Consider the following 14,433-nt stretch of genomic DNA (forward strand, 5'->3'; position numbering starts at 1 on the left):
TGCAAGAATTCAGCATAAATAATTATGAAGATGTCTTGTATGGAGCTGAGCCTCTCATATTTGAAGAATAAGTAGTTTTGGATAGTGCTACGTTTGCCTAGATGCTTTTTAATCAAACTGTATACATTTTGCTCAGATAAATATACAATATGTCTGTGTATATGGTCTTTTTGGCAGTAAATATATATTTTTTATTTTTCTTAATTTTCCAGTAGTTGTGCATATTTCAGGTTTCTGATTTATTTTTTTGTATTATACAATTTGAATTTTTGCATCCTCTTTATTCCTTTTTGTGTTAATGAAAGTGACATATTCTTACCATTTGTATTTCTAGTATGAAGTGAAAGCCCCGGTGCCCTCAACTTACTTTAGGAATATTTGCAAGCAAATGGCAAAAATGCATGAAGCTATTTTTGATCTTCTTCCAGAAGAGCAAACACAGGTGAGGATTTTAGTAATCTTGAAACAATGCACATTTTTTAATTAGTTCCTCTTTCTCTTCTTATGATAATAGTAGATTTCAGATTGGTAAAAAAAAAAAACAACTTGTATCAGAGTAGTAATTTGCAGGTTCTTGGAAAAAAACATGATGCACTGGGACATTCTTCATGCAGAGATCCAACTGTACTTTAAATCAAGTAATCGATAATATATCATGTATGTACATATGCTATGCATCTTGATTGCATCTTAAGCCACAGAGCAAGGCAACCCAAGAAAGACAGTTCTTCCTCTTATGATCGCTTATCGTCACATGTTATATGCTTTGATATATTTCTGAGGTATGCATTCCAGTGATATTTAAACTGACGCTCATTATCTAGTTACATTTTTCTGCTGATCCTCAGATTTTGAGTTTATGGCGATATGTCATGAGTGTACCAAAATCTGTTACAATATAAAACTCTGTGCCAGAGTTTTTTTTTTTTCACCTGCTGAGCAGTTTCAGAAAGTTCAAAGGTCTTGCTGTACTACTGTTCTGACATGCATGCTGAATTCTTAGCAGAAGGGTCTACATTTGTAGGTATTCATCACAAAAGGCATCTCAGTTTGTAGCCCAGGGACTCTGGAGGTCATGTTTGCTGCTTCTGAGAGTCTTCATGTTTTCTCCAAAGCATTGTGACTGCTGCAGTCTTTCATCTCTGCAGCTGCTTGCAGCATCAGGTTTGACATTCAGTGCAGCAGCGCAATAGGCCCGCAAGATCATGTTTTGAAGCAGCTGATGGGAATCTGCGTGACTGTTTTTTTTGGCAGAGTACGCTTTATCTTAAGGCCCATGCATTTTGCAAATACAGTTCAACAACAGTCAACTTGGTCCTTAATTTCTCTGAATCTGCAAGCATAAAATTACTTAAAAAGAAAACCATCAAAATAGCTGGGAAGAAGGAATATCTTTGATGTGGAAAACAAAAGTTTTGAACTGCAGATTTTCATGTTTTCTAAGATTCTTTTTTTTTTTTTTCAAGCAGTCTTACATTTAAAACCTCGTTAGTCTAATAAACTTATCTCCACCCATCTGCTTTGCTTTATTTGACATATTTTAAGTGTACTAATGCTCTTTCTATGGTCTCTTTGCAGAAACATAGGCAGGATTGGCCCTTCCCTAAGCACAGAGATTGACACTAGTGGGTCCATATTCAGAGACATTTAGCCAGATAATTCACAAGTTATGCAGCTAAATGCAGAGTTTTCAATATTTCCCAGAAAACTTATTTATCCTTCTAAAATGTAACCAGATTACATAGGGCCATTCCAGGGCAGGGTTCAGTTAGCTACATTGGCTGACTAACTTGGCATTTCCTTGTTTTGGGCTGCTTTTGGCTAGAGAGAGAGAGTCTCTTTATAAGGCTCTCATATTAGTCAACTATTTATAACACTATAGGAGGGTCATCTAATAACTCAAGGTGAGGTTTTGGTGGTGGTTTAGGGTTTCAGTATCTTTCCTCATTCCAAATCTCATCAAATCTTCACTGATGTGTACTGTGCTGTTTGTACATTTGACTGTGCATATAAAACTGGCCCCCAAACCCACCACCAAAAACCTACCCTCGAATAACTAGATGACACTCCTATAGTGGTATAAATAGATAAATACATGTGCCACCCCAGAGGCGCGCTCTCTCTCTCCACTCCCCTCTTCCTCCCCTGCCTGAAATGGGATTTGTGATATTTATTGTGGATCCCTTTCGGGCATATCGCACAGCTTAATGCCAGGAAAAAAAACATGTACTTATTTCCAGCATTAAAACTTATGATAATGAACATAATATTATCGCACACAACGTTAAATACCCCTCATTTTCATAAACCCTGCCCAAACTCCTCCTCTTTGACTAAATTTTCAAAATTTGCATACGCATTGCGAGATGCAAAAAATAACACAGGCGTTAGGACCCTAACACATTTTGATAAATGACCCTGTTTGATGGCTAACTGTGGTCATCCTGTAGAGTAATCCTAAAGATAGCCGGCTAAACTTATCAGGCTATCTTTAAGATTGCCAGATATATTCAATAGTGCAGATGTACCTCCGAAAATCTCTCCAAAATTAGTCTCATCCGTTTATCTGGCTAACTTTGAAATCTGGTCAGTGACTGAATTTGGACCTTTGTTTGAACAAAACTTAACAGTGAAGCTTCCAGGACAATGTAATCAAGAGTTTTAATCAGGTGGCTAAGGCATCATGATCTATATTTCTAGGCTTCAGGACATTGGTCTGTTGACATTAGGAAGATTTCCCCTTTCCCTACAAAGATCCCGTAGGTCTTAAGGAGTTTTCTGGCTTTCTCTTAAAGGAGGTATCTCAACTCTTGTGCAGTTCCATGATGCATTTTTTGGAGCTGGGTTTAAATACTGTTGCTGCTGTCCAGATTTTGCCAATCTTTAAAATCTTATTTATTTAGTTTGGCTTTGTAATGAGTTTGAAAGAGAGATATTATTCTATTTGATATTTAGAGATTTGGGAGGCTGGTCTTAGTTTTTGCAATCAAGACCTATTGTCGTGGTTATTAATTTGAGGTTAAGACATTTTGTTGATGTAAATGTTTATGCTTGCTTTTCTGTTGATAATTTTGTCTGTTCATCACCTTAGGCTTTGGGAGAAGTGTTTAATAAATATAAATAAATAAATCTTACTTGGGAAATGTTTTGCTGGTCTGAAGATCCCAAACTTGGCTAAGGAGCAGAATCGGCACAAAGTGTCAAATATTCTGAAGACTTTCACAGTGGATTGGAAACTTGTACTCCCTGCAAATTAGGATCTTCTGCAGTCAGAAAGGGTATTTAGATAAAATCACTCTCTTGTGCCTCTATATCCACAATATAAAAGGTATACCGCACTTATGGAGCAGTCTCATTCCTAGATCTTTAAGGTCGTAGTTCAACCCATTTGTCATTAATTTAATTCACTAGGTCCTTCCTTTTAGCCCTCTGTCAACACAACTCATCCTGCATTTCTTTGGACTGGCTGCTTCTAGGAAAGTTTCCAGCTAAAGCTAGAGTTACTCAGACCCAGAGCACACATTCATGGCTGCAGGGAATCTTTAGTAGAGTTCTTCTTATCTGTTGCGGTATGGGAGAAAGTCTTTTCTTTGCACAGTACTCCTTCCTCTTGGGCAACATCAAGGGACTGTGAACATCAACTCCATGATACATCCAGCTCCAGCCTGAGCCTGGACTGCCAATATGGTTGCACACGACATTAGCCTTGCTGTTCTTTCTACTCTTAAGTTTTTGTGGCATTGTTCATGTCTTATATTTCTAGGTTCACTTTCTTTTTTAATTTATGTAATTTTAACAAAATATATCCAAGAAATACATCTTGTTAGGAAATCAAAAATAGAATATAACGGGGGGCGCTGTTTCTGGCGGATGCGTACAGTCGCGTGAAGCCCTCGCTCCGACCACCCGATCGCACAGAAACCCCTTTGGCAGCGGCGAAATAACCGTCAACTGTGCCGGAATCGCTGCTTAGTGCTTGCGCTATCCCCTGCTGCTCGGTGTTATGGCAGCGAAACGGAAAACAACAGATTTGCGGCACTTTGCCTTTGACAAGTCGGCGGCCGCGGCGATTCAAGATGGCGGCGAGGCGGAGGCCGCGGCGGGGAAAGAGACTGCCTCTGAACTGGAGCAGGCAGAGACCCAGAGCATAGGCGAAATTACCCACGATGCTGCACTGCTAACCCGGGCTGAAGCGAGAACCTGGTTTCTTGAAATTAGAGCTGACTTAAAACAGCATAGGCAGGATATTATGGAGTCCGTGGCTGATTTAAAGGAGGACTTGGCAGCACTGGGGCGCAGAGTGGATGAGAATGAAACACGGATAGATGCGCATGGCGACTCCATCAACACGCTCGTCTCTCAGCAGGTCTCCACCTCCTCTGCTATGCTAGACCTCCAGAACAAGGTTGAAGATTTAGAGAATAGAAGCCGGCGCAACAATCTCCGCATACGGGGGGTGCCGGACCTTCCTGAGTATGCTGATGTGGAGGCGGTAGCACTTCAGATTTGCCAATTTATCCTGCTTCACGGGACAGAGGGTGACCAAGTAGCCACATCTGAACCAACAGCAGTTCAGTTTGAGAGAGCGCACCGGGCACTGGGTCCCAGGAATGAGCAGCGACCCCGAGACATCGTGCTGTGCTTTACCAGTTTCCCCACCAAGGAGCGGATATACTCCTTGGCTCGGAAGATGAAGGACATTCGCTGGCAGAACCATGCCATATCTATATACCAGGACTTAGCGCCTGTTACGCTGAAAAAAAGGCACGAGCTGCGTGAAGTTACAGCACAATTAAGAAAACGGAACATTAAATATAGATGGACCTTCCCTTTTGGACTTTATTTCCAGATACAGGGCACCAGTTATAAGATTGCATCATTGGCTGAGGCTGCGGCAGCGTTTACTACAGCACAGCTTCCGGTCACCTTTCAACAAGCCTGTGGGAAGCATCCACAGCAGCAGCTGGACAACGCTCCCCGGTGGCAAAGGGCCGACAAAGGTGGCAAGCGACTCCGTCGGCAACCAGACCACAGAAGGCCAGCAGAACCAGAACATGGGTGATGATGCCAGAACCATGGGACCTAAGTGGTACCAATGGGACTAAGATTGGGCGGAGTGGCGGGACGGTGCACCGTCACTGCTGGCTTTCATTAATAGGGGAAGCTGTTACTCAATTTTCTTGTAGTATTTTCTTGAAGTAATGTGTGGGCAACTGTGAGCCAGGGGTGCTCTTTAATATGTTTTTTTTTTTTTGCAGGGGTTTTTGTATTTTCTATTATCTGTTTGTATTCTCAGGGTGGGACGGTGCGGAGTTGGGATTAGTGCGCATCGTAAGGAATCATTGTACCTCCAGAGGAGATGTATCCCTTGGAGAGTTACGGGGATACTGCCGGACTGAATGGGGGGGGACGCTGGAGTCATGGTTTTTTTGTTTCGGTATTGGTATGTACAAGAGGGTCCTTTAGCTTTACTTAACAGTATGTCCATGCGATACATTGGACACAGTACATTGGCAGGCGAGAGGGGGGAGAGGGGAAGGCCTGAGGTAGGCTTCGGTTTACTACTGATGGTATAGATGATGGCTAAGATACTGTCCTTGAATGTTAAGGGGCTCAATACCCCATGGAAGAGGTCTCTTTTGAAACGGGAGTTAAAGAGATAGCAGGCGGATATAGTATTTGTACAAGAGACACATGTACGGAAGCACCACCAACGACTCCTGTGCTTCCCTGGCTATACTATCACACACTGGGCGGCTAGTACGAAATCCTCAAAATACACAGGGGTGGGAGTGTTGATAGCACCTACATTCGTTCATGAAGCACTTTCTCACATGTATGATGATCAGGGCCGCTACGTCCTGCTTAAGCTAAGGGTGGGAAAGCAGGTGTATACATTACTTAACGTGTACTTTCCAAATGCACAAAAAGCTTCCTTTATAGGCGTGCTCCATAATCTCCTCCAGCAGCACTTGGAGGGTGATCTTATCCTAGGAGGTGATTTTAATTTTGTTCAAAATCCAGCAAGGGACTCTAGTTCTGGGAAAGTGTTTGATCAATCTGCCCGCAGGCGGTGGCTCCAATTTTCAGGGGACTGGGGTTTGGTGGATCTATGGAGGAAGCGTTATTCTGCCTCTCATTCTTATACTTTTTTCTCAAGTGCCCATGGTACATATACCAGAATAGACCACTTCTTTCTCTCTAAAACTATACTACCCTTAGCTGCCAAAACTGATATTGAAGCCATCACTTGGTCCGACCATGCTCCCATATGGCTCACGTGCAACTTTGCTGGGACAGATAAGGGGTTCCGGACTTGGCGCCTTAATGACTCCCTGTTTACAGACACAGCTTTTTGCGATCAGGTTGAAAAGCTATTGAGGAATTATTTTGATACTAACCAAACGGAAGGAATGTCACTCCTCACTGTATGGGAATGCTCTAAGGCGGTTGTCCGGGGGACATGCATAGCTAGGGCGGCCTTCTGCAATAAACAGAGGGAAAGCAAACGTAAGCAGTGGATACAGGAACTTACTACCCTAACGCAATTACATAGCCGCACTAAATCTGCCTCGACATATAGACAGATAGTAAAGATACGGGATCATTTAAGAGCACTAGAGGATACTGCAATTAGCCATCAGCTCATGCTCCTAAAGCAGCAGTTTTTCGAAGGGGGAAACAAGGCTGGACGGTTCCTTGCTCGCCAACTCAAATCCGCTCAGGCCTGCACGGTGATACCTAAACTTCAGTCCGCGCATGGGTCCCTAATTACCTCGTCAGAGGATATCAGAAATAGTTTTACTGATTTCTATTCCGATCTTTATGCTAGAGACACGGCCATAACTGGGGAGGGAATTGCTCGTTACTTGGAGGAGGTACAACTTCCAGTGCTTACCGAGCAGCAAGCAGTTGGGTTGGATAAACCAATTGCACGGGAAGAAGTAGCGGCGGCTATAAAACAACTTAAGCCGGGAAAAGCACCGGGGCTAGATGGGTTCACAGGTTTACATTATCGGAAATTTGCATCTTTGTTGGTGGACCCATTAACAGATGCCTTTAATTCCCTACTAGATGCTTCATCATTCACTAATGATTGCAATACAGCGGGTATTACCGTGCTCGCAAAACCGGGCAGAGATCCCACTAAATGCAGCTCTTATCGTCCCATCTCCTTAATAAATATTGACCTGAAAATACTGGCCAGGGTACTGGCAGCTAGACTCAACAAACTACTTCCCGGGTTGATCCACAATGATCAAGTAGGTTTTGTACCGGGTAGATTAGCTGCGGACAATGTTCGGCGGATAGTAGATATAGTAGATGTGGTACAACATCGGCATATACCGGCAGTGCTCCTAGCCCTCGATGCTGAAAAAGCATTCGATCTTGTCCATTGGGAGTATCTCTTTAAAACTTTAGAGTCCATGGGTTTCGGGACCTCTTTTTTGCTTTGGATACGTAAACTGTATGATCATCCCCAGGCGCGGGTGAAGGTAAACGGCGGTTATGGCCTACCCTTTCCCATTATGAGAGGTACGAGACAGGGCTGCCCGCTATCGCCTCTATTGTTCGCTCTGTTCCTCGAGCCCTTTGCGATCAGAGTTCGAGGAGCGGCGAGTATAAAGGGTATAACTGGGGGCTCGGTACAATCAAAAATTTCCCTTTTTGCAGACGATATTATGCTTACTTTGACTGACCCCTGGACATCATTGCAGGGCATAATGGAAGAGCTTCATAGCTTTTCGGCAGTATCTGGTATGCGCGTCAACTATGAAAAATCAGAGTTGCTTAATCTGTCCTTGCCTATTAGTGAAGTACAGGCTTTACGTCGGAAATTCCCGTTTCTGTGGGCCTCCTCCTCACTCAAGTATTTGGGAGTTAAGATTGGACCGCACAATCACCAATTGTTTGATCTAAATTACAAACCATTAGTCACTAATCTACAGGAGAGCCTTCGACGTTGGGGCTGTCATGCTCATTCTTGGTTGGGGAGACTGGCCATCGTAAAGATGTCTGTTCTTCCCCGCTTTCTCTATTTTTTCACTACTATACCCATTACTATCCCCTCCAAATACCTTCGCCAATGGCAACAACTACTATGTGGTTTTATCTGGAGGAGGAGACCACCGAGGGTAGCCAGACACATTTTATACCAACCTAAGAACAGGGGCGGACTACACATGCCCAACCTGGCCTGGTATTACTATGCGGCCCAATTACGGGCTCTTGTGGCTTTACATGTTACACGTGAGGCTCCACAATGGGTTCATATTGAGCAGGGACTGCTGGGTGTCTTCCTGATCTCCGCCTTACCGTGGCAACCTCGTCCCTCCTGGGGCCTTATCGAGTATCTCCCCTATGCCCTGCGCACTACTTTGGGTATCTGGTATAGATGGAAGACATTGTTGGTGGGTGTGGAAAGATACTCTTTACTGACCCATTTATTTACCAATACAGCATTCCCGTTTCGGGAACGCACACATGCTACCAGGAGCTGGATGAGTGCGGGAATTCTACGTATAGGTCATGTTATTAAACAAGGAGGGATGTTGACCAGGGACCAATTGTGCGTGTTACACCCAGAAGGGACTATTGATTTTCTACTCTATGCTGGGATCCAATCCTTTATAAGCAAAGGGCTCCGACTGCATACTGTGCGACCCACTAATACCTTATTTGAAACCTTATGCCAGTGTGCGCCGACTATCAAAGGTATTATATCTAAAATTTATACACTGTTCAACAATGTAAAGCTCAGTGAGCCTAAATATCGACTGTTGTGGGAGTCAGATTTTGGGGCCCCATTGGAAGATAGCGAGTGGGATACCATATATGTTATGGCTAGCAAATGCTCCCTTTCTGCGGGACTTCAAGAAAACTGTTATAAAATGCTGTATCGATGGCATTACACCCCAGCAGCACTCCATAGGTTTTATCCCTCTATCTCTGACCTTTGCTGGCGCGGGTGCGGAGAATGCGGCACGTATTATCATATTTGGTGGACGTGTCCGCGGATCCACAGCTTTTGGCAGGCATTGTTTACATGGGTGACGCAGGTATTGCAAACTACTTGCAATGTACAACCTTGGCATGCCCTCTTAGGTCTTCCCTTGGCAGAACACAACACCCATACACAGAAGTTGATAATACAAATTTTTATTGCGGCGAGAGCAGAGATTGCCTTCCATTGGAAACAACGAGAGGCACCAACCATAGCGGGAGTACACCATAGGGTGATCTCTTATTATCAACTGGGCAGGTTGACTGCTGTACACCAAAACAGGGTGTTGACCTTTCAGCGCATATGGGCACCTTTCCAGACATGGTTAGACAATCAGAAATCGCTATAATGTTACAGGTATTTGAGGTCCTGCTATCTGTTATTGGATCGCAGTAGTGCCCAGCTAAGCTAGTGCTGGGGGCGCGGGAGGGGATTGCTCCAAATGTCCGGTTTTGATAGTGGGTCTTACACACGCCTCTGGGTTTCCTACCTTATTCTCTTTAAGCTTGCTATTGCTCTTGGATTGTTATGTAACTTAGGCTCTCTGTCATACCTTCTTTTTGATATGATTTGCATTAATCTCCAGTGCGGGGGGGGGAGGGGAGGCGGGTATGTTTCTACTATTATAGTGGTAAAAATTGTTTCAGTGGTGTTTGTACAGGATCCTAACTAATTTGTGATGATTATTTTTGAAGTTTATCGACTCTTTTAATTGTTGACTTGTTTGTATTGTTCTGGATGAGTCCAGTTGGATGGACCTGTTCATGCTCCGTTTGTAATCTTTGTTATCGTGTATACCTGTTGAGACAATAAAAACAGATTATATACAAAAAAAAAAAAAAAAATAGAATATAACAACAAAGATTACATAAAGGAAATAAACATTTTCTCTTCCATTGCTTGCACCGTCCACTATTTCATAGAAACATAAAAGCATGATAGCAGAAAAAGACCCTATGTCCCATCTAGTCTGCCTTATTCATCTAATTTATCTAGCCCTTACAGTTCCCTCAGAAATCCCCTGCATTTATTCCATGCTTTCTTGAATTCAGATACCGTTTTTGTCTTCAGAGGGCCAAATCAAAACTTACAGGAAATTCAAATTAAAAGTAAAAATTCTAAATAGCAGTTGGGCCTAAACTACTAAACATAACTCAAACAGCCCTAACCAAGGGAGGGCCAGAGAGAGAGGTAAGGAGGAGAGCAGAAACCCTTCTACAGATTTGGCAGTCAAAACTGCAATAAGCTGCACAAGTTCATAAAAATATATTTAACACTCTGATGCTTAATAGCATATTTACATAGAAAACTGAACCAAAACTGGGCACCTATTTACAAGACTCTGGGCCTCATAATAAGAAATTGCTTCTTTTTATTTTTGTTCGCCTTAGAGGCATCAGTATAAACTCTCACTTTAAATTTATTAAACACCACTGCTCAAGGTTAGGGAGTTAATGCTTTGTTACATAGAACAAACAGATACCCTTTAGATTTTGCCAAATTCAGTGCCCGCAGCCCCTTATGCTGGAGGGCCTGTGGGATGTCTGCCTCCAATTTTCATATGTGATGGGATTGTATACTAATTATTGACTTTTGGAGGTAGGTGCAGGCTGTTTCTAGCCACAATATACAGCCTCCTTATGCTTGTTGTGCAGATGGGATGATTCAATATTTCTTAAGTCCTCCAGAATCCTTTCACTCAGTAACTACATGATACTTGGATCACAATAGCTTACTACTGGAAATCTAATCCCTTACTCATTGGAAAATGATAGTTGCCGATATTGCTGTTACAGAAAAAAAGTCACTCTCCCTTTGAAATAAACAAAAAACTTATAATGCTATTTGGAAGGCTTAGTGGCAATGGAGACATTCTTGTGTATGATGAAACAAATTTGTTCCATATGTTGTATTTAATTTTTTCATATTGTTTTTCTTATTGATTTCTGATGACAAATGTATCAGTCTTTGCTTTCCTGTAATCTGACTTTAAATAAAGAGTTAAAAAGGAGGAGGTGACGTCACCTCCAGTGATGGCAGCCTAATAGCGGAACTCCCGACCCAACTTTATAATCAGCCCCCATCCCGATACCGAATTTGCTTACCTTGGCAGTGCTGATACATGAGTGTTTTAAGTTTGAGCGCCGTCATGTAACCGAAGCAAAAACTGGATTTGAAGAAGTTTTCCTTCGCCAGCCGGAATGTTTCTCAGGCCCTCAGCTGTGGCGAGGAGGAAGACATAGCCACTGCCACGTATGAGTCAGATGTGGCGGAAGACAAGATCTGCTCTGGAGACAAGGTGGAGCAGATACCCTTGCGGGCGGACTTCTGCCGATGGTTTTCTGAAATACACCAGGGCATGGCTCATATTAAAAAGGAGTTTGGTAATATGTTTGCAGAGCTGTGGGGCGAAGGTAATCATATGGCAGAGGTGGAATTGTGGCTGGAAGAGCAGGCCACTGAAGCAGTGTCGTGCCAGGAGGATGTTGCAGGCTTTTCAGATTCGTTGGTGGAGATGGAAGAGGATATGGAGGACCTAGAGAAACAGGTCCAGGAGGTCAAACTTGTGCTTTCAGGGTGTCCCTGAGCTGCCTGCATTCAAAGATTGCTTTCAGGTAATGACCATTATTTGCACTCAAGGGCTGGACTCTGAAAATGTGGCTGCGCCTCTGCCTGATATCAAGTTTGAGAGAGCATGCAAAGCTCTTGGCAGCCCAGAGGTAACCTCCCTCGTGATATAGTAGTCTGCTTTCATGACTATACTGTGAAAGAGAAGGTAGCCATGATGACCAGGAAAAAAAGCCATATTACATGGAATGATCATCAGGTGGATATTTTTCAAGATCTCTCTCTGATTACCATTCACAAGCGCAGAGCCTTTTGGGACATTCTCACCTTTTTGAAGCATGAGGACATCCGTTACAGATGGACCTTTCCTTTTGGCCTTCAGTTTACTGTTAAAGACCAATCAGTTAAAGTGAAAACAGTGGAAGCTGCAGCAGAATTTTTGCATAAAGCTGGTATTTCTGTTCTATTGGGAGAGTCTACAGCAGCCACTGGGCCTCGTTTGAAAAAGAAGAATGATTGGCCTAAATGGCAGAGGGTTCAAGTGTCCAGTTGGCATCTCAGGAGGCAACTGGACTCACACTTGTTTCCTGAAACGGTGAGTGTTGGATGAATATTATTTATCAAAGCTTTTCATGTGTTTGGCCTGGTGTCTATTTTGCAACTTGTGCTATGAGTTTTTTCTTATTTACTGCTGGGGCGGGTAAACCCTACCTTTTTAAAGGACGGGTGTAAGGCTGTCACAGTAAGGGTGATATCTGGGGTGTGCTGTTTTCAGTTTGAGTTCTTTAGCTATGAGTTGGGGTTTGAGGGCTAATGCCATGTTTGGTGGGGTCTTTCCTCCCAGGGAAACTATGCATCTCATGGGGGGTGAGGTATAGAATAAGGTTAGGAATTGGGTCTTCTCTCCGGGGTTAGGATCTCCTTGTGTATCTAAGGTCCTTGATCACCAGAGTATGTGGGTGTGTCTGCATGGTTGGTTTGGCAGTTGGTGAGGAAGCTTGGGGGTTGTCTTTTTGAAGCCTGTTTTTCATTCTTTTACTGATGGGACTCTTTAGATTATGTCTTTAAATGCTAAGGGTCTCAACTCTTCCATTAAACGAAAATTGTTGTTCAAGGATGCAGAAGGTCTGGGAGCGAATGTGATTTTCTGCCAAGAAACGCATCTCATGGGTTCCAAAAGATATCCTCTTCAATTTTTTGCTCCAGGACCAAAGATGATAAATATTGTGGGGTGGGGATCTTGTTTGCTCATAATTTAATTGTGGATGTGAAATCTGTTCTTCGAGATGTCAATGGTAGGTTTTTGATCTCAAAGGTATCCATTAATGGGGAGCTGCTTACTCTGGTGAATCTCTATGTGCCAAACTCTCAACAGGGAGTCTTTTTAAAGACCCTAGTGGATACTGGGAAGAAGGTCACATTTTGTTAGGGGAGGGGGATTTTAATCTCACTCGCTACACTTTTTTTGATAACTTATCTGGTACCAGGGGTGGGTCTTGTTCTCAGCGATGTTATCTAAAAAATGTGATCAATATTTGAGGATTTCAAGACATCTGGAAGTTGAGGAACCCTTCTTTAAGAAACTATACTTTCTATTTGGTGCCCCATGATTCCTACTCATATATTGCTTATTTTCTATTGGATAAAATGTTGGTGGGAGGTGTTCATGCTACTGGTATTGGCAGATGGAAGGCGTCGTCCACGGTTACATGTACAGCATAAAAAATGTCGACACTGTGAACCTTGTTTTGGACACAGTAGATTTCTTCCCCGCAGCCCCTGAAGCAGGCACATGGTGCCGAAACATGGCCAATGTCAGGCAGGCAGATCCGAACCCATGAGAAGAAACAGAGGCGACAGCCTTGATAAGTATCTCAAGACAAGAATAAAACAAGTGGGTCGGATAGGCAGCTAGGGAGAAGGGATTTTATAAGCAAAAACCAAAGGAGAAAATAAAAATAAAAAATAATAAATATTAAAGTATGAATAATAAAGAGTAATTCACGGGGCGAATGAGAAGGATAACTACAAATTGATTATCCTTGAACAGAGCCACCGTACAAAATATACCACCAAACAAGGTTTCCCTTGAATCAATAGATGTTGGAGAATTATTAGTGAAGGGAAAGAGGTTAGTTGGTGTATAGTGAATACTGGTATTAGACACATTATGTGGCCCAATCATGTGTTGATTTAGGTAGAGTTTCAGGTGGGCTGGTTTCAGAGTGGTAGCAGTTTTTGGAGGTTAAATGACTCCTTACTTTCCGATAAGGAGTTTAATGCAGTTCTTATAAGGAATATTGAGGATTATTTCTTACTTAATGATACAGGGATGTTAGCCTGGCGACCTTATGGGAGTGTATGAAAGCTGCGATTAGGGGGGAAACTTATCTCTCATGCCTATTTAAAAAAAACAGAAGGCAGAGTGGAGGCTGCGTTTGAAGCTCCATATAGGTAAGCTGGAAGTCCAACATAAACACAATAGGGAAGCTCATATCAAGACAGCCCTAGACACGGCTCGACAAGAGTTGCAGGCTTTGGACTTGGCAGAGATTGCTTCTCAAATGCTGAGAGTGAAGAAACGAATTTTGAATTTGGTAACAAGGCCAGATGTCTTTTGGCCAGGCATCTTAAATCCCAATCCATGTAAAATAAGATCCTTAAAATCAAGGATAAAGTGGGCAATATTATCTATGATGATCAGATTTCTGATTGCTTTGTTCAGTTTTATGGGGAAGTCTATATGTCTGACAGTGTAATATTTGATTCAGACATTGCGAACTATCTTATGTCTGTATCTTTACCTTGTTTACCAGATAATGCTAGGGATCTCCTAAACGCCCCTATATGGGAGGAGGCGA

At 42.8% G+C, this 14,433-nt stretch overlaps 1 protein-coding gene across 8 annotated transcripts in view; it reads left to right on the forward strand.

Moving 5' to 3' along the window:
- Positions 1 to 14,433, forward strand: part of VPS54 (VPS54 subunit of GARP complex) — a 294,894-nt gene that overhangs the window by 240,253 nt on the left and 40,208 nt on the right. For all 8 annotated transcript variants that reach the window (XM_029593654.1, XM_029593653.1, XM_029593655.1 and 5 more), the window contains one exon: positions 335 to 442. In XM_029593654.1, the coding sequence (XP_029449514.1) occupies positions 335 to 442 (108 nt within the window). The remainder of the gene's footprint in view (positions 1 to 334; positions 443 to 14,433) is intronic.

The sequence above is a fragment of the Rhinatrema bivittatum genome, chromosome 3 (assembly GCF_901001135.1).
Source record: "Rhinatrema bivittatum chromosome 3, aRhiBiv1.1, whole genome shotgun sequence".
NCBI lineage: Eukaryota > Metazoa > Chordata > Amphibia > Gymnophiona > Rhinatrematidae > Rhinatrema > Rhinatrema bivittatum.